The sequence below is a fragment of the Pelobates fuscus genome, chromosome 11, assembly GCF_036172605.1.
Source record: "Pelobates fuscus isolate aPelFus1 chromosome 11, aPelFus1.pri, whole genome shotgun sequence".
In the NCBI taxonomy this organism is placed as follows: Eukaryota; Metazoa; Chordata; class Amphibia; order Anura; family Pelobatidae; genus Pelobates; species Pelobates fuscus.
Genome location: NC_086327.1, coordinates 21,126,848 through 21,146,807, shown reverse-complemented (window position 1 = coordinate 21,146,807; position 19,960 = coordinate 21,126,848). Strand labels below are relative to the sequence as shown.

Below are 19,960 nucleotides of genomic sequence, written 5' to 3'. Positions count from 1 at the left end.
GCTTTGGGTGACAAGGTCCCAAGCTTATTCAAACAGCATCGGACCAATTTTTTCCAACTCCATGTAGGCTATTGGTGTACGTCTTGTAAGACAGGCATAGGAAGATTCCACAGGAGGAAGAAATGGCAAGAGTCAGGTAACCGTGATGGAAAAAAGTCTTTAGGGTTTATTATATGTGAGCAGGTGTGGATTCTAGGTTCTATTATATCCAAAGAGATGTGGTTTCCAGGGGTAAATTATATCTGATGAAATGTAAATACTAGGGTCCTATTACATCCAAGAAGATGTGGATTATAGATTATTTTATAATGACGAGATGTAGATTCTAGGATCTATTATTACTGAAGTGATGTGGATTCTCGGTTCTATTATATCCAAGGATATGTGGTTTCCAGGATAAATTATATTTGAAGAATACTAGGGTCCTATTACCTCCAAGGATATGTGGGTTCTAGGTTCTATTATATCTGAGGAAATGTAGATTCTACGTTCTATTATAATTGACAAGATGTGGGTTCATGGTTCTATTATATCTGAGGAGGTGTGGATTCCAGTGTAACTTATATACGAGAAGATTTGGATTCTAGGTTCTATTATACCTGAGGAGATATGAATTCTACTGTTAGTATTATATCTGAGCAGATGTGGATGCTTGGTTCCATTATATCTGAGGAGATGTGGATTCTAGGTTCTATGATATCTGAGATGTGGATGCTAGGTTTGATTATATCTGAGGAAATGTGTATTCTATGCTCTATTTTATCTGATGAGATGTGAATTCAAAATTCTACTATTTATGAGGATACGTGAATTTGAGGTTCTATTCTACATGAGATGAGAATTTTACTGTAAGTAAAGTAATATTATATCTGAAGAGATGTGGATTCTAGGTTCTATTATATCTGAAAAGATGTTCTATTTTATCTGAGGAAATGTTGATTCAAGGCTCCATTTTATCTGTGGAGATGTGGATTCCACTGTCAGTAGTATTTTGTCTGAGGAGAAGTGCATTCCACTGTCAGTAGTATTATGTATGAAGAGAAGTGGATTCCACTGTCAGTAGTATTATGTCTGAGGAGATGTGGATTCTAGGTTCTATTTTATATGAGTAGATGTGGACTCCAGGTTCTATATTACATGGGAAGATAAATTCTAGGTTATATATTATATGAGGAGATGTGGATTCTAGATTCTATGATATTGGAGGAGATGTTGATTCTAGGTTCTATCTAGTCTATCTGAGGAGATGTGAATTCTACTGTAGGTAGTATTATATCTGAGGAGAAGTTTGATTATATCCGAGGAGATGTGGAATATAGAGTCTATTATATCTGAGTAGATATTTTAGGGTCTACTAGAGCATGCACTCTGATCCATGCTATGTTTATATTCTATATGATAATTGTATTTAGAAACACTTATTTAAACATCATGTGGCAGTTATTGTCAGTGTTTTAGTTTTTGTTTTGCATGTTTTAAAATGTCACATTAATCCTTACTCTCACTGCGGCTAGTCGTTGCTCGATTACCCTCCTGAACGTATGTCTCTTCACCATTCTCCATCATTGTCAGAAATGCTGGGGATGAAATAAAATTGAGAATGTGCTAATTTACCATGGTAACAAAAAGCTGGATGGGGAAAAACAAAATTCAGTATAGTAATTACACCACATAAAAATAAACAAACACAAATCAAGAAACGACTTAATTATTAAGAATAAGACAGAAAAAAAAAAAAAAAAAACATTGACATATCACCAAAAATAAAGGAATTTATTTCAAGATTGCTTTCCATGCAGTGTATCTACTATTTTGCTGTTGTTATTTACTTTATCATTAGATGCAAATATTTTGATGTGCTATGGTTTATCTTCTGACAATAATGTACATCTATGTTATTTGTACCGGATACACAACTTGCTAATTTACTTTTTATTGCACTGTTTGGATAACTGTTTTTTTTTATTTATGCAATTTCTTCTGCTCTGCTACTTCTTTTATAAAGAAAAAAAAAAAAACATAATAAAAAAAAAAGTAATAATAAAAAGTAGATAAAATTCAACAACAATGATGAGGGAGAATTCTATAGCGTATTACAGCAATAAAACCAATTTGAAAGACTGAACACGTCAGTGACTGAGGTTTTTCCCATGATGCTGTGTGTTTGTGAATGAAGCCAATCTGGCAATTTTGCTAGATGTCTTTCCTACACTTAATTATTTCATTCAATTATTTCACCCCCTCGGTACAGCAAACCCTCATTGGCATGTTGGCAGATTTTGACGGAAGTTAACTGATCAAATTAAATCTCTGCTAACTTAAGAATTCAGACATTCAGTTTTGACATCGTTTTTTACTGGGCTAAAGTCACAATTGAGGCTCAAGAGCACCCATAATTTCCAAGTTCCCCATCATGGCATTCCATCAAGAGAATAAGGCAATCTAGTTTTTTTTTTTACAAAACATTTTGGATTTTATTCATGTAATTTTATTACAAATTTTGGATGAATTTAGCAGCATTTACACAACATGGTGAATTTCACGGGCTTGCTCTCTCCTAATATCGTAAAGGTTTAGATTTTGATTCTTCCTCCGAGTATAAGAATACCTACCATGTACGCCATAACCAGGTTTATCGTAAGTAATAGGGTCTAATTATAGACATTAAAAAAAGCAGGCCCCAAGTTAAAATTCTCTCATCATGGTAATTCCACATTGGAGTGCTGCATAGGTGAAAAAACAAATTATTTAGATTATTTAAGTTTTTCTTAAATTGGGGCCTTGGTGACGTAGGACAGTAATTTTGGTAGATAAGGCTCTCCTAAAGTTGCTGTTCTTGTTCACTTTAAAGAGTTTAATGGGACCGAGAGCAGGGATCCATTTCCTTCAACAACTAATTTCTTCAATATCAATCTTGACAAGTAATTGGCTTATGGCCTTAACTTGGTGCAAGGGATACCCAACATTTTAAAGCGGTATTGGATGCAAAATGTTTCCTCAAATTTAAGAAGCACAGACTTGTGTTTTTTTTTTTTTTAAATAGCTCAACTGGGAATGAAAACATCAGGCCAGACCACTATAACTCCAACGCAAAAACGCTATGTGGTCAGGCATGTACTCTGGGCATCCACCACATCTCGAGTCACTCGTTGTCAATGAAAGATGTTCACAGATGAGGCTTGACCCACCTCTCTAGGAAACACATTTCCACTGATCTAGAGTCCAACTGCAACAGTTCTTGCACGGTATTCAAAGACCTATGTATGGCAGCTCGGCTGCGGCTCCTTAAAAACCAATTCTTGCTGACAGTGATTCCAGAGGAAATTACGACTTACGCAATTTCTCTTACAGCAGATGATTTTCGTGTTTCAACTTTTAAAAGTCCCACTCTGTAAGCTTAGGTGAAAAACTGCTTAGCGGTTTACTATTTTTCTCGAATATGTTTTCATTTAAAAAGAATGTCATTTAGAATTGAGTAGGGTAGCTGACTTAATGGATAAGGAACGAATAATACTGACAATCTCTATATGTAATGTTTGCTTATGGAGAGTGCACATATGTGATTGTTAGGCTACACCCATCAACAGTGGAAGTAGCTGAAATAGCTGAATACAACTATTAGAAAGGCATATTAATGGGCTGCATGGTAGCGCCTGCATTTCTTGTATGTGGCATCAGAGATCTGTATACAGACATCACATGTACATTTTGCTGGCATTTTAGGAAACCCACATTCCCAAAAATCCTCATGAGAAGGATATAGTAACATTTATATTTCTATTAGCGTGTTACCAGATTAATGTGAGCCTATTCCAATTTTTTATGCAGGAAGGAATGCAAGAAAAGGTACTGAATTAGATCCTAATTAGTTCTACGAAATGAATACAATTTAATTAAAAATATTCTTCTTAAGTATCTAGTGTTACTAGACAAAAATCTACTGTTTTATTTTCTATTGCTAGATAAGCATCCCACATTTCAAATAAATATTGAGTTTTGTTTTAAGTATGTAATTATTTTTTGGGGGAAAGAAGTCACCAGTATATCTATTATTATTAAACATTATTACAGTGCTCTGATTGCCGTATGATCAACACTCCATAAATAGTTGTTACACTTGGACTCAATGGGGATTATTTTAAAAAGTAATTTCAGTGAAAAGTAGAGCAATTATTGTACAAACCAGAATGTGCAGGTGGATTAGGCTTCACGTTTAGACACTCAAAGGGACACTCCAGGCACCCAGACCACTTCTGCCCATTGGAGTGGTCTGGGTGCCAACTCCCACTACTCTTAACCCTGCAAGTGTAATTATTGCAGTTTTCTATAAACTGCAATAATTACCTTGCAGGGTTAACTCCCTCTAGTGGCTGTCTACTAGACAGCCACTAAAGGTCACTTCCTCCTTCATAGCACAGGAAGCCTGTGCTAGAGCGTCGCTGGACGTCCTCACGCTGTGTGAGGACCTCCAGCGTCGTTTATTTCCCCATAGGAAAGCATTGAAATTATTTTTCAATGCTTTCCTATGGGGAGACGTAATGCGCATGCGCGGCATTGCCGCGCATGCACATTAGGTCTTCTCAGCCGGTGGGCGGGATCAGTCTCGCCCACCGTCCGACGCAATACAGAGGAGGAGCGGCGCGGAGGAGGAGACAGCGGCGAGGGACATCACCGCTGCCTCAGGTAAGTGACTGAAGGGGTTTTCACCCCTTCAGTAACTGGGGATTGGGGGGTGGGAGGGAGAGGGACCCTCCAGTGCCAGGAAAACGGATCGTTTTCCTGGCACTGGAGTTTCCCTTTAAATACATCTCCCCTGTAAGTGTTCAAAACCACAAAATACATCAATTACAGCCAATCTTACCTTTTATTTTTGAGTAGGAATAGGGTATTTGTCCTGCAATGGATCACGGCCTTTATAGGATGATCTTTCTTCAGGTTGCCCAGTGAGCTGGTCTGGACACTATCAAACTATCTTCTGGAGTTATCGCATGCACCTGGTGGGACACCACTTGAGCTGAATCAGTGCAGAAGCAACACACTCTCTGAGGTCGTCATGCCTCCTAAAACAAATGAAAAAGCAAGAATGTTATAATGTACAATGTACAAATAAGCATGGAGACCAATGGGAAACACACAGCTGTAGTTTGAATTATACTGCCAGCCTATTCAATTTAAATGGACACTATAGTCACCACAATAACTGCAGCCCAATGTAGTTGCTCTGGTTTCCACAGCCTGTCTTTGCAGGCTTTTTAACGTAAACACAGCTTTTTCAGAGAAATAGCAGTGTTTACTTTACTGCCTGGGAACACCTCCAGTGGCAGTCACTCAGACGGCCACTAGAGATGCTCCCTGGCTAAGTGCTGCACAGTGTGCAGCACTGGCATTCAGCGTCTCCATGCAGAGCTTCCCATAGAGATTCATGATTCAATTCATCTCTATGAGGAGATGGTGATTGGTGTAGTGCAGTTTTTCTGCGCATGCACAAGAGCCTTCCAATGCTTTCCTATGGGGAAGCATTGAATTGGCTGAGATGATCAAATTTGATGATCTTAGCCAAGGAGGCGAAATGTGGCAGGGCCAGCTGCGGTAAGTGGCTGCATTTATCAAATATTGCTGCCACATTAGTTATTAAGTTATTCATATCCTCAGTTCAACATGTTCCACTTAGGAATTTCTGTGATTGCAGAGTAAAGAGATAAACGTCCAGCCCCACTCCCGATGTCATGCCATTGTGAATTCTCATGAAAAGCATTCCCTACTTAAGGTCTCACCAAGGGCAGTAGTTCTCTGAATGCAGCCAGTCGATAAACTCACGTTGTCTGTCTCTTTTCACCAGCTATGTCCACATCTGGACTTATACATGAAGAGTAACATCATTAAGAGATTCTGGAAGAGTACAGAGAGAAAAATGGAAAGAATGTAATGTCATCTATATCCGCCAGGTGGAAATATGGTCCCCCAACACCTGCAGTGCCGTGGTTAGCCAGCCACATATTTGGCAGCACTTTGTTTACAAAATATAAATTTGTTTGCCTCCGTGGAAGCTTGTCTTGTTACTTTTGTGTACAATGGTCTACTCTAAACCTCTAAAACTGACATTCTAAGCATCAACATGTCCGCACCTTAATGTAGTGGTTATGGTGCATATATGCTGTCCCTTTATGATGGCAATAAAATATCTGTATAACCTATGTGCGCAGGTTTAAGGTGTTTAAAGTTACGCTTTAAGTTTTGCAAAGTATCGTGGAAGTTGTAGTCTGACGACGGCTGAAATTCTAGTTTTGAGCCACCTCATTTTAAGATCTCTCTGACAACGCAGAGAACTCTTTTAAGAAACTATGGTTTATCCCTACGTTCTAGAGAGTGGGTTTTCAAGCCTCCACCCCAACTCTGCATAAAGAAAAATACATTCTCTAGCCTCAGGTAATTATTATGAGGAAGTGGTTGTATTTGTATACACGCAAAAAAGAAACGGGGATCTCCAAGACTAAAAAAACATTTTTTTCAAAATTCATTTAAATAATGAAAGAAAAAAGGCATAATTAAATTCAACCTGAAATTTAAAATAAAAAGTAATTAAGAAAATACTGCAATCTGTTTTATTTTTCTAGGTACATTTCAGATTAGTGCTATCCGCAGTAGAAATTTATTTAAAAAAATAATGAGTATATATAATGAAAATAAACAAAAAAATGTATTGTTTTCTTTAAAAATAGAAGAAAAAAAAAGGAATGTTAACAGAGCTGCGACAGCTAGCAGGCGGAGGCTGCGGCCCAACCCTTGAAAATGGAATCTAAGGCTCAGAAAGGGATATTTACAGCCACAATGTAAAAATAAAATACACACCACCAGCCCTCGCAAAACCACATAAACTGTGCCCTGTGGCAATTAACCTCTTCCCTTCCATAACATTCCCGCCTGCTGTAATTCATTTCCCTCGGTTTAATCATTAAAGCAGACTTTGTTTTTTTTAATATCAGCCTCAAAGCTGTGAATAAATTGGAACAAGAAAACCCAACTCTGAATGGCTGGGGCTGATAGGAATTGAAGTCTAGAAACACCAGAAGGGAGCTCAGATAACCAGCTCTAACATACTCCGTGCCTAGAGCTAGGAGTTAAAATTGCAAGAGTCCCAGCAATCAAAATGGAGCCCTACTCAGCGACCATTCCAGTCTTAATGTTACTATGGCAACGTCAGACACAAGAGGCTAAGAAAACAATCATTTTTCATTCAAATATTAATAAAAGAAAAACAGACAGCTTGCGGAAATCCACAGAGGGGATATTACAAGTTTAGCAGACAGAATAAAATAATGTAGACGACATGAAAGCTTTTATTTAGATTTTTTCACGTTCGCAGGCTGCATAGTTTGCCCACAGCTACAAAATAACTCTAAGCTCACCGATCTGTTTCCTTAACTACAACTTCTAGCATCCTAAAATAAAAATGGAGGGCCTTGTGCTGAACAACTCCTGCCTTCTGAGTGTGTCATCTTTGTAAATAGCACACACGAATTGCACATTTGCTACCAAAATAGCTGGACTAGAACCTTTTTTTTTCTTTCAAATCTCATATTTTTGTAAAATGAATATATCAACTACAAAATGTATTTTACAATGAATTTTGCAAATCTTGCCCAGAGATTCCTCAGCACATCACACCATATAAATAGATAAAAATCTCTGGGCACGAGATTCGAAGTGGATAAACAGCTGAATCGGAGTACTACTGTCTATTTTTTTTAGCGTAGAATTTGCTATTTTTTTTCAAGTATTATTATTATGTCCTTTCATATAGCGCCAACAGATTCCGTAGCGCTTAAAGGAAAACTCCAGTGCCAGGAAAACAATCAGTTTTCCTGGCACTGGAGGTTCCCTCTCCCTCCCACCGCCCAATCCCCAGTTGCTGAAGGGGTGAAAACCCCTTCAGTCACTTACCTGAGGCAGCAACGATGTCCCTCGTCGCTGTCCCCTCCTCCGCGCTGCTCCTCCTACTGTCTCCTTCGGCCGGTGGGCGAGACTGATCCTGCCCACCGGCCGAGGAGACAGAATGCGCATGCGCATTAGCGCTCCCCATAGGAAAGCATTGAAAAAGATTTTCAATGCTTTCCTATGAGGAAATGAGCGACGCTGGAGGTCCTCACACAGCATGAGGACGTCCAGCAACGCTCTAGCACAGATAACCTGGGCTTTGAGTCAGGAAGTGACCTCTAGTGGCTGTCTAGTAGAGGTGGAGTTAACCCTGCAAGGTAATTATTGCAGTTTATAAAAAAAAAATGCAATAATTACAGTTGCAGGGTTAAGAGTAGTGGGAGTTGGCACCCAGACCACTCCAATGGGCAGAAGTGGTCTGGGTGCCTGGAGTGTCCCTTTAACAATATTACGAGAGGGGGGATTTAACTATAAATAGGACAATTACAAATATACTAACAGGAACGATAGGTTGAAGAGGACCCTGCTCAAATGAGCTTACAGTCTATAGAATGTGGGGTATAAAACACATTAGAACAGAAATTCACTAGTGATAATCAATTGACTTTAATGAGCATAAAACGGAGCAGCAAAATAAGGCCAATATAGTTAATATTCAATCTTAAAGGGACACTATAGTCACCAGAAAAATTACAGCTTCGTGTAGATGTTCTGGTGAGTATAAACATTGCATTCAAGCATTTTCATGCAAACACTGTCTTTTTAGAGAAAAAGCAGTGTTTATATTGCCCCTAGGGACACCTCCAAGTGGCCATTCCTTAGATGACCACCGGAGGTGTTTCCTGGCTCAGTGCTGCACAGTAGGCAGCCCTGCCGCTCAACATCCCCACCCTCTGCATGGAGACGCAGAATTTTCCTCCTAGAGATGCACTGATTCAGTGCATCTCTATGAGGAGGTGCTGATTGGCCAAAATGGCTTTTGTCCTCCCCCACCCTGCCAATTTAAGTCACTCCAATGCTTTCCTCATGGGAATGCATTGGATTGGCAAAAAAAAATCAGCAATTCTGAGATGTCACAAAGGGGGTGGTGCCAGCACCGGCGGGCCCACGTGGCGCTTGAAATAATGTGAGTTTTAATTCCTTTTAAGGGGGCTAAAATGGGGGCAAGCCACCTAAATGGAGAGTTTAGCTCTATACGATCAGGAATACATGTGTGTGTGTTCATGACCCTATAGTGTTCCTTTAACAAACTCACAGTTTAGCTATTTTAGTTTAAATTTAGCAATTTGATTTCAATTCACAGATTATCTCAATACTGCTATCTCAATGCTGCTGGAATGTTGCAAGGTCTACCCAGAATGCACTGGAAGGAATAACAGTAATAACATAGCAGTATAATCCTTTAAGCGTGTGAGATTCTCTGCGGTGTGTCTCCAGAACGTCTTTTTATCTTTATTGCACCTCCATATGTAAAAGAATATTACAAGATGAATTTAAAATTTTAGGAAAAATATAGTCGCTAGAAAAATTCTCCAAGTCGGGTATATTTTCCTTTCCGACACGTTGGTCTGTAGTTAATTCTCTAAACAATAAATTGTACTGAAATGAAAGCCAAATTGTATCATTTCAGCAAATGGATTTTTACTTCTTTATGATTCGATGTTTAGTAAATAATTATCTTTGAATTCCCAGTCACACTGTAGCGACTAACTTTGCAAAGTGTGTTTTGATATATAGTCTAATAAAAATGGGATACAATTATCCTTAGGGACAATAGTCAATTTCTATTGCCCCACAATATAATAGAGTACAATGAAATAAAAAACAGACTGCAAAATGTTTAGCAAAACAGACAACGTAAGAAAATATTCTAACTTTGTAGACACAGCTTGGCTGATTTAGACTACATTTTTTAAGTTCAGTTTTTAAATCACCACAATTCTTTGTGTAGTAAATATATCCCGGGGTTAATTGCTACTAACAGCAGTGCCAACAGTCCTGATTTTGCAAGGACAGTCCCACATTTTTGGGTCATGTCCACGAGACCTCCCCTCACATTCTAGAACCTGCCATGCGCTTTAATGTTCTAGCAGATTTCAGGATGCAGGGGGGGGGGGGGGGGGGGGGGGAGAGGCAGTCCTGCTCACTTCATTTGTGCCCTAATCACCATTTCTGAATTTATGCCAGTTTTTTGGAAACTTTATCAATCTTTCCATCACTTCCTGACAGAAAAAAAGTGTTCTGCTTCCCTACTCTTTTGTTTAGCCATTGTAAATTCTGCATTCTTTTTAAAAATTGACTTGCGGAAAAAGTGTCAGAATTTAGGCAGAGAAAATTCAACACTTTTTAGACCATTTTCTAGAACATAAATAAATACAAAAATAAAAATAAAGGATACTTTTATGAATACTTTGATTAATATCCCCAAATACTTCTGTTTCTCCACCTCCGATTCAAGGTATGCCCTTGCTGGGTTCGGGTTGTGATGTCAATTGTGAAATTTTTAACATATATTCAAGAAAATGTTGGATCACATGGAAAAACAAAACAAAATGTTTTTCATAAATCATCATAAATGATGCTTAAAGTAACTCTCCTTAATGTTACAGACACATAAATTTTCTACAAAATCTTACACGGAATTGTTTGTATAATTTCTCTGTCTTATCTGTCGTGACTTGTTGGGGAACATTGGTGGCTCAGGAGAGTAAAGTATCACTATGGAAATGGCATGCCTACCACGCGATGGTTGGATTTGGGTAGTTAAAGAAAATATGGTTGGAAATGGGACGAGATGCATTTTACTCTGCTTTCTGAAAAGAATGTGCTATTCAAGAGTCCCAAAATAATCTGGGACACGTAGATCATATGGGGAAAAAATTATAAAAATGATGTTGGCAAATCTGGAAACATACTTGACTCTCAAGGCGCTGTCACCCTCCTCAAATTGGCAGAACTACTACCCTTTTATTGTGATCACCAGTCATATCTAGACCGGTACTGCCACATATTAGCAGTTTCCGGTCACCTCTACCCCTATCCCTATATGAACAGGAAAATGGAGATTTATTTGCCAATGGGCTGATCATGCTTTTAAATAGAGACAGTGGCTACATTCACAGCTTTTTCTCTTTGCCAGGTATATGAATGTCGTATGTAAGGCATATACACACGTAGAGACTGAATATAACGTCCTCCTCCGAGGCTAAATGGCCAGACTCAGAGCTGCAGTCTACAAAATCCCTCTCATTCCAAGCAAATGTATTCAGGGGGACAGGGCAGGGGACAGGATAGCTTCTCTACTGAATTTGCTGCATGAAAAACAAACATTCAACTTTTCAGATAAAAATGTTTTACATGAAACTTTGTTTTGAACTCGACTTGTAGTGGTTATGATGTCAGGAGAGCCCTTGTGCCCACTTCATTGTAAGCAGTAAAACCACTTCTGAATTGGGGTCTTCTGGACACTCGTCACCACCTCCACTATAAAGATGGAATTGTTAGTATATATCCTAACAATTTCCATAGCACATAGTACATGTCGAATCGCATTCTCTATGTATTTATTTAATTAGAGGTGCACTTATAGAGAATACTCTCTCGTAAATGCAATTGTGTTGGCGTTCCGTGATGCTAGAAATCGTCTTTCCCTTGGCAAAGTCGAAATGAGTGATAAAGAGGTCCTGTCACACTGGAGAACTTTACATTAATCAACAGAGTATGACTGCACTAATGTTGTGTTAACATTTTATTTTACATGGCTCAGCCGTTAAGAAGTTGTTTATAATAATGAATTTGTACCCACATCTTGTGCTTAGAACATTTTATTTCCCAGAATGTATTTCACTTTCTCTCTATAACTTGCTACAGATTTTCTATCTTTATAAATCAGCAGTATGCACAAACTTGAGAAACCTCACTGCAGCCAATTCAAACCCTACAGCGAAACTTTAAAGGGACACTATAGTCACCAGAACAACTACAGCTTATTGAATTTGTTCTGGTGAGTAGAATCATTACCTTCAGGCTTTTTGCTGTAAACACTGTGACGTGGTGCCAATACCACCGAGAGGCAGGGAGTGGTGCATGGCCTACCCCAGGTAAGTAGTCAATCCATTGTAGTGTTACTCCAGGCACCATAGACACTACAGCACACTGAAGTGGTTATGGTGTTTAAATTGTTAATTTATCACAATAATTCATATATTTTGTTTACTATGTAACTTTTAAAAGTGATGGAATTAAAAAAAATAAATCAAAAACAAGTGGAAGATATGAATAAAGAGGAGACTTAATATCTGTATAATAAATTGCCTGGTGGTAATTTATTTTAAAGTGATGTGGTTTTGGTAGATAGACTATGTCCCCTTTCATTGGTAATGTGAAACAGCGATGTTTACATTTGCCAGAGCATATGCCTGTAGCCTAGTTGCGGTCACACAAACAGTCACTAGGTGGCACTTCTCATGAAGACATTGTACAATTTGATGATGCAGAACGCATCAAATGCTTCTCGCAGAGAAGTACCAGATTCATTGCTTCTCTATGACACACATCAGATGGGCAAAGAGTGAAGATTAATAAATACGCAGCACAGCTCTCAAATTTATCTCTATGAAAGGCTCAGTCGTGATTGATCTCAGGAGAAGCAGAGCGGCCGCTGATAAGAGCTCCAGCACTGGATTTACTTTCAACCTTAGAACCTCTTCATTTAATGACTGGTGCAGAAATAAAAGGAGCAGAGGCCGGAATACCGCCATTGCATAATGAGTTACTTAGCAACAAATGTGAAATCTATTATTGGATGTACCTTAAAATCTGCTGATTTATTGCAAAAATACGTTTAAACATACAGGCATATTTGATGCTTAATTGATTACTGCAAATACGCATACCATGATATGATAGAATTTGTCTAAGGGTTAAAATTCTAATTATTCATTAAACAGACAAAAGGGTTAAATGACCAAACACAGAATTGCAAAATGTAGGGTAATAGCTTCCTACATTTCCTTGTCCAATGATAAATCTGACTGCAATTCTGGGGTAAAGATTTTTTCCCCTAGTTTGTTGCAAAATTGAAAGTGCTTCAAACTGTTTTTTTTTGCCTTCTTTTTATGTAACTAGAAACAGTTAATCTGTGATTATAGATGAATTAAGAGAATGTTTCTAATTGAGCTATTTTATATTAACCCCTTAAGGACACACGACATGTGAGACATGTCATGATTCCCTTTTATTCCAGAAGTTTGGTCCTTAAGGGGGTTAAAGAGATACTGTAATGCCCGGAACATAAAGCTGTATTCCTGGCACTAGTGATCCCTCTGCCCCCCCTCCCACCTGGTAAATAAAGGGTTAAACACCGGCGCTGGGACGAACTTCTGCCGTCCCGCAACAATGCTGCCCTCTGCGTGGCAATGCTTTCCTTTGGGAAACATCTGACACTGGAGGTTCTCATGCAGAGCATGAAGACGTCCAGCATCAGATAACAGATCAAAAGTCTGTTACGATTCTGGAAGCGCCCCACACAGGGCAGACTTAGAGGTGCAATGTAAACATTGTAGTCCTCTGGAAAAGGGATGCTGCCCCCAGACAACTTAAATTAGCTGAAGTGGTCTGGGTGCCTACAGTGTCCCTTTAATGTTTGCGATTCTGCTTTCAATACAGAACAATTTGATATTTGGAGAATATAATTCATATATACACATTCCGTTTATATTTAACTATTATTTTATTCATGTAGTAGTCAAAAGTTTAATAAAAAGTTAATCAAATAACATAGTTGTTTTCTTTTTATTCCCCCTCCATTTTAAATGCATTTACGAGAGAAAAAAAAATAAAGAATTCAAAGTGAATTTCACATTTAAGACCAAAATAGCAAAACTGGAAAAAAAAAATCTCTCTCAGTTTGGCTACTTTGGCCTTAAATGTAAAATTCTCTTTGAGTTCATGGTGAAGTCTCACTATAGTGAATAACCCTGTAAATGGGCCATTTGCTATATAATAATACTTACAGAAATATTGCAAGATCATGTAAAAGAATTGTATGGTAATCTGAATAATAGGTTTTTTAAGCTAATTATATATATACAAATTAAAAACGGTATTAGTTTGAATTATCCAGTGATATATTTAGCATGGGGTGGCTTTCCCATAACATTACTGCTGTGTTCTCTAAAAGAAAGGGATTTTCCACTATAGCTTGAGTACCAATTGCACATTTAGAGACATACACAGAAATTTGGTTTAGTTTGGTTCAGTTTCTGTAGTACGCTGCGTAGAGAGAGTTCAAATATTGGTACTTGCTCGTATCTGACCACAGCTAGCAAACTCTGTATGTAAACAAAGGCCACATCACTAAGAAACAGGTTAAAGAATTCAAAAGGTGTACAGCAAAAACAAACAAACAAACTTTTACTCTCCAGAAAAGATACGCCTAACACATTTCATTTTACATAAAAAAAAAAAATACAACAAAAATACAAAAAGCCTCGGTGATATTAAAATGCTCCATTTTCCAAGACCAGAACAAAGAAAAGGGTCAGAGAGTGTAACTCTGTTGTGTGGGCCCTTAATAACAGCTACTTGTGAGCCATAGAAAATGGCAGAAAAATCTGATTTTAGTGCTGCTGCAGCCATCTTTGTTACTGGAAATAAAGTCAGGATGTGTTAATGGGAGAGTAAGTAATGTTAAACGGTTACTAAAGACAAAGTAAAAGGAGGATGAACACTAGAGAACAGCCCAATGATAGGCAGTGGGGAGTACCAGACAATCTGTTAAACTATAGCCTATATTATAATCTCTATAAAATATACTATATTAACAATCGAGTAGTGACTGTAATTTAATTTGTATTCAGGGCCGGCCCGAGGATAAAATGCTGCACCCCCCTCCACCAAATCACGCTCACCAAAACATGCCCATATCCATTCATTTATGCAGTGTGTATAGTGACTGCAGTGTCTGTGTTTGTGTATTGCATGCAGTGTTTGTAGTGAATGCTATGTTTGTGTATTGCATGCAGTGTGTGTAGTGAATGCAGTGTCTGTTTGTGTATTGTATACAGTGTGTGTATTGGATGCGGTGTCTGTGTTTGTGTAGTGGATGCAGTGTCTCTGTTTTCCGCGACCAGCCAATGAGGTGCCATGTCGCTTAACCTCACCCCCTCCCTGCTGTGAGCACTTTCATGAGGAACACAGCTCAAGGCAGGGTGGTGAGAGACTTTTCAAGGCAGACTTGGAGGATAGGCGGCGCCAGAATAAGAGTATGTTCTCCCAGCCACTACACTGGCTCCTAACTCAAAAAACGCGAACCAACTATTCCACCACCCTCCAGAAAACTGTCACTTGTCATCGGCAATTGCACTAAAAGGCAACCAATAATCAGTATCGGCTCTGGAAAAATGATATCAGTCGATCCCTAACTAGAACACTCCTCCACTGAAATCTTAAACGGTTCGACTTTATCACCAGTAATGTAGGTGGGTAGCGGTAAGAAGTGAAACGCATCTAAAACGCTTTGACTACTTGTAATGGGGGAGGGGAGTGTATTGCACTCCTGGCACCATCACTATTACAAGCTGTAGTGGTTATGGTGCTTGGAGTGTTAGTTTAATGAGTAGTACTTAGATGATGAATTAAAATTACACGTATTATAGCCTCTGTGTGCTATTTTGAAATGAATACATATAAGTAATACCTAATATCAGTGCACCTCCTGGCTTATCATTACTCTATGGTGGGTGCCATTTAAGTACACTTTTTATCTGACCAGAAATTGTGGTAATAATCAGAGCTAGTTTACAAACCCCGGCATAATGTGCACACACTGGGCATCTCAGAAAAGCACTCTCTTACGGTTTCAAACTTTCAAATTCCGCATGGTCTTAGTGATAAGTTGTGCTTCTAACCAAAAAAGAAAGATAACAGTCTCCACATAGCTTAGCGCAAGCCACAAAATTCACAAAAAAAGTGTTAACATATGTATTCATTACAAAATAATACATTACATGTAATCTTTTATTTTCATTAACATTTCTTCTACTATCACACAGATTACCACGGAGCCACTAATTATAGGGGTGTTAAGGGGAAGATGGGATTAAATGGACTTTGAATGTATCCTGGACACAGTGTACATGGCTAATATCTCAATAAGTCAAAAGAAGGGTCCACAGAGTTTATAAAATAAACGGCCTCATACAGAATTCTCTGGAACTTCAACAGTTTTCCATCAAAGACCTAGAATACAGAATGTGATAAACTAAAACAAGCTTCCAATTACATACATTATTCTAAAAAGAGAACCTTAAGGATACGTTCATTGACATGACATCATTTTTTTTACCATTATTTTTATCATTAATTAATTTCACCTCAGTGAAATATAACTAGGAAAATAGTTACTATAATTGTTACATAGGCTGAAAAGAGACTTGTGTCCATCAAGTTCAGCCTTGCCTTCCTCACATTTGTTTTTTGCTGTTGATCCAAAAGAAGGCAAAAAAAAAACAAAAAAAACCTCCGGTTTGAAGCACTTCAAATTTTGCAACAAACTAATTGCTACCAAAACAATGCTTAAATTCCAGCTTTGTTTTACAAACTAAAGTTTTGTTAAAAAAATAACACTTCTTTATTTATTGAACATTTCTATGCCATAGGGGAGTTTTCAGATCCCTGAAGTTGGCCGAGACAGGCCCATTTTTGCCATTATTTGGAAACCAACAGAATAGGGAATCGTAATTCATATTGGAATTTCCATCTAAATATTAATAAAATAAAGTATCAAACAATCGTATTAAACTGCATTCAAGCTAGAAATAGATTTATACATGAAAATAAAACAGTACAGCTGCAACATAATCACTCTGACATCTCAGGAAACATATTATACACAGTGTTTATGCTACTATAACAATAACAGTGATGAGATCCAGACTTTGCTAAAACAGAGATAGATACACAGGAATAACAATCATCTTTTACAGAAAGAAACACACTATAAGATGGAGAATAAAATACTGACTTTGAGAAAGACTTGATTTATACAGTTTAGCACAAATAGTAATGCATTTGATAAATATCATATCATGTTAGAAGTAATAATTAAAAATGATGAAAGTCTGCATTCTACAAAGAATAATTCCAGCAATCACAATGAAATCCGACATCTGATAAAGTCTATTGTTTGCAATAATGACAAAGAAATTGGATGAAAACTGTTAATAATTACAGTAATATTAATAATAAAGACGATGAGGATGGAATCCTGACCCAGACATATAAAGGCTATTAATAAATGGATACAATGTAGCCTGGCACAGCCCCCACTACTGATAATGGAATCCTGCTAATCACTGGGCAATGCTGGGGATGGAGCATCTTTAACCCTTCAGCTTCCACACACACAGGTGACCCCCCCCCCCCCAGGCAGGGGAAGGGTTAATGGGGTAATTATTTATATTATTTATATTGATACAGAGAGAGGGAGGGAAGGAAGGTGTGTGTGCTGCCCCCAGGCCTGGCCCTCCCCCCCTGGTACTCACCGTGTGATGGGGGAGGGGGTGCAAGGTTCCTGGGGTGCCCCGGGTTTGGGGGGTGTGGGGGGATCGGGCTGGACACACAGGATGCTTTGTGCAGGGGGAGGAGGAGGGAAGAACAGGAGAGGAGGGGGGGCTGCCGGAACTGCCGTACACTGACTGCTACGGAGTCCCAGCCGAGTCAAAATACCTCCAAATACAATGGGGGCCTTGCTTTCTGAGTGCACTGTAAGGGGGGCCTTGCTTTCTGACTGCACTGTAAGGGGGGGCCTTGCTTTCTGAGTGCACTGTAAGGGGGGCCTTGCTTTCTGACTGCACTGTAAGGGGGGGCATTGCTTTCTGACTGCACTGTAAGGGGGGCCTTGCTTTCTGAGTGCACTGTAAGGGGGGGGGGGGGTTGCTTTCTGAGTGCACTGTAAGGGGGGGCCTTGCTTTCTGACTGCACTGTAAGGGGGGCCTTGCTTTCTGAGTGCACTGTAAGGGGGGGGGGGGCTTGCTTTCTGAGTGCACTGTAAGGGGGGCCTTGCTTTCTGAGTGCACTGTAAGGGGGGGGCCTTGCTTTCTGAGTGCACTGTAAGGGGGGCCTTGCTTTCTGACTGCACTGTAAGGGGGGGCCTTGCTTTCTGACTGCACTGTAAGGGGGGCCTTGCTTTCTGACTGCACTGTAAGGGGGGCCTTGCTTTCTGAGTGCACTGTAAGGGGGGGGGGGCTTGCTTTCTGAGTGCACTGTAAGGGGGGGGCCTTGCTTTCTGACTGCACTGTAAGGGGGGGGGGGCTTGCTTTCTGAGTGCACTGTAAGGGGGGCCTTGCTTTCTGAGTGCACTGTAAGGGGGGGCCTTGCTTTCTGAGTGCACTGTAAGGGGGGCCTTGCTTTCTGACTGCACTGTAAGGGGGGGCCTTGCTTTCTGACTGCACTGTAAGGGGGGCCTTGCTTTCTGAGTGCACTGTAAGGGGGGGGGGCTTGCTTTCTGAGTGCACTGTAAGGGGGGGGCCTTGCTTTCTGACTGCACTGTAAGGGGGGCCTTGCTTTCTGAGTGCACTGTAAGGGGGGGGGGCTTGCTTTCTGAGTGCACTGTAAGGGGGGCCTTGCTTTCTGAGTGCACTGTAAGGGGGGGCCTTGCTTTCTGAGTGCACTGTAAGGGGGGGGCCTTGCTTTCTGAGTGCACTGTAAGGGGGGGCCTTGCTTTCTGAGTGCACTGTAAGGGGGGGGGCCTTGCTTTCTGAGTGCACTGTAAGGGGGGGCTTGCTTTCTGAGTGCACTGTAAGGGGGGGGGCCTTGCTTTCTGACTGCACTGTAAGGGGGGGCAGTGGCTTGCTTTCTGACTGCACTATAAGGGGGGCCTTGCTTTCTGACTGCACTGCAATGGGGGGGGGGGCTTGCTTTCTGACTGCACTGCAATGGGGGGGGCTTGCTTTCTGAGTGCACTGTAAGTGGGGGCCTTGCTTTCTGAGTGCACTGTAAGGGGGGGCCTTGCTTTCTGACTGCACTGTAAGGAGGGCCTTGCTTTCTGACTGCACTGTAAGGAGGGCCTTGCTTTCTGACTGCACTATAAGGGGGGCCTTGCTTTCTGTCTGCACTGTAAGGGGGGCCTTGCTTTCTCACTGCACTGCAATGGGGGGCCTTGCTTTCTGAGTGCACTGTAGGGGGGGGGGCTTGCTTTCTGACTGCACTGTAAGGGGGGCCTTGCTTTCTGACTGCACTGCAATGGGGGGCCTTGCTTTCTGACTGCACTGTAAGGGGGGGGGGCTTGCTTTCTGACTGCACTGTAAGGGGGGGGGCTTGCTTTCTGACTGCACTGTAAGGGGGGGGGCAGTGGCTTGCTTTCTGACTGCACTATAAGGGGGGCCTTGCTTTCTCACTGCACTGCAATGGGGGGGGGCTTGCTTTCTGACTGCACTGCAATGGGGGGGGGGCTTGCTTTCTGAGTGCACTGTAAGGGGGGGGGGCTTGCTTTCTGAGTGCACTGTAAGGGGGGGGCCTTGCTTTCTGACTGCACTGTAAGGGGGGCCTTGCTTTCTGACTGCACTGTAAGGGGGGGCCTTGCTTTCTGAGTGCACTGTAAGGGGAGCCTTGCTTTCTGACTGCACTGTAAGGGGGGCCTTGCTTTCTGACTGCACTGTAAGGGGGGGCCTTGCTTTCTGACTGCACTGTAAGGGGGGGCCTTGCTTTCTGACTGCACTGTAAGGGGGGGCCTTGCTTTCTGACTGCACTGTAAGGGGGGGGCCTTGCTTTCTGACTGCACTGTAAGGGGGGCCTTGCTTTCTGACTGCACTATAAGGGGGGCCTTGCTTTCTGTCTGCACTGTAAGGGGGGCCTTGCTTTCTGACTGCACTGCAATGGGGGGCCTTGTTTTCTGAGTGCACTGTAAGGGGGGGCTTGCTTTCTGAGTGCACTGTAAGGGGGGCCTTGCTTTCTGAGTGCACTGTAAGGGGGGGCTTGCTTTCTGAGTGCACTGTAAGGGGGGCCTTGCTTTCTGACTGCACTG

General features: G+C 40.6%; 1 protein-coding gene across 3 annotated transcripts in view; it reads right to left on the bottom strand.

The window, feature by feature from the left end:
* The window catches only part of LOC134577626 (zinc finger protein 845-like), a 28,403-nt gene extending 10,805 nt beyond the window's left edge, over window positions 1–17,598 (bottom strand). For all 3 annotated transcript variants that reach the window (XM_063436473.1, XM_063436474.1, XM_063436472.1), the window contains exons 1-4: window positions 17,481–17,598; window positions 5,775–5,889; window positions 4,862–5,060; window positions 1,500–1,577 (exon numbers count right to left, since the gene is read on the bottom strand). In XM_063436473.1, coding sequence (XP_063292543.1) covers window positions 1,500–1,566 — 67 coding nt within the window. In that variant the 5' untranslated portion in view covers window positions 1,567–1,577; window positions 4,862–5,060; window positions 5,775–5,889; window positions 17,481–17,598. The remainder of the gene's footprint in view (window positions 1–1,499; window positions 1,578–4,861; window positions 5,061–5,774; window positions 5,890–17,480) is intronic.
* Between the last annotated feature and the right edge of the window lie 2,362 nt (window positions 17,599–19,960).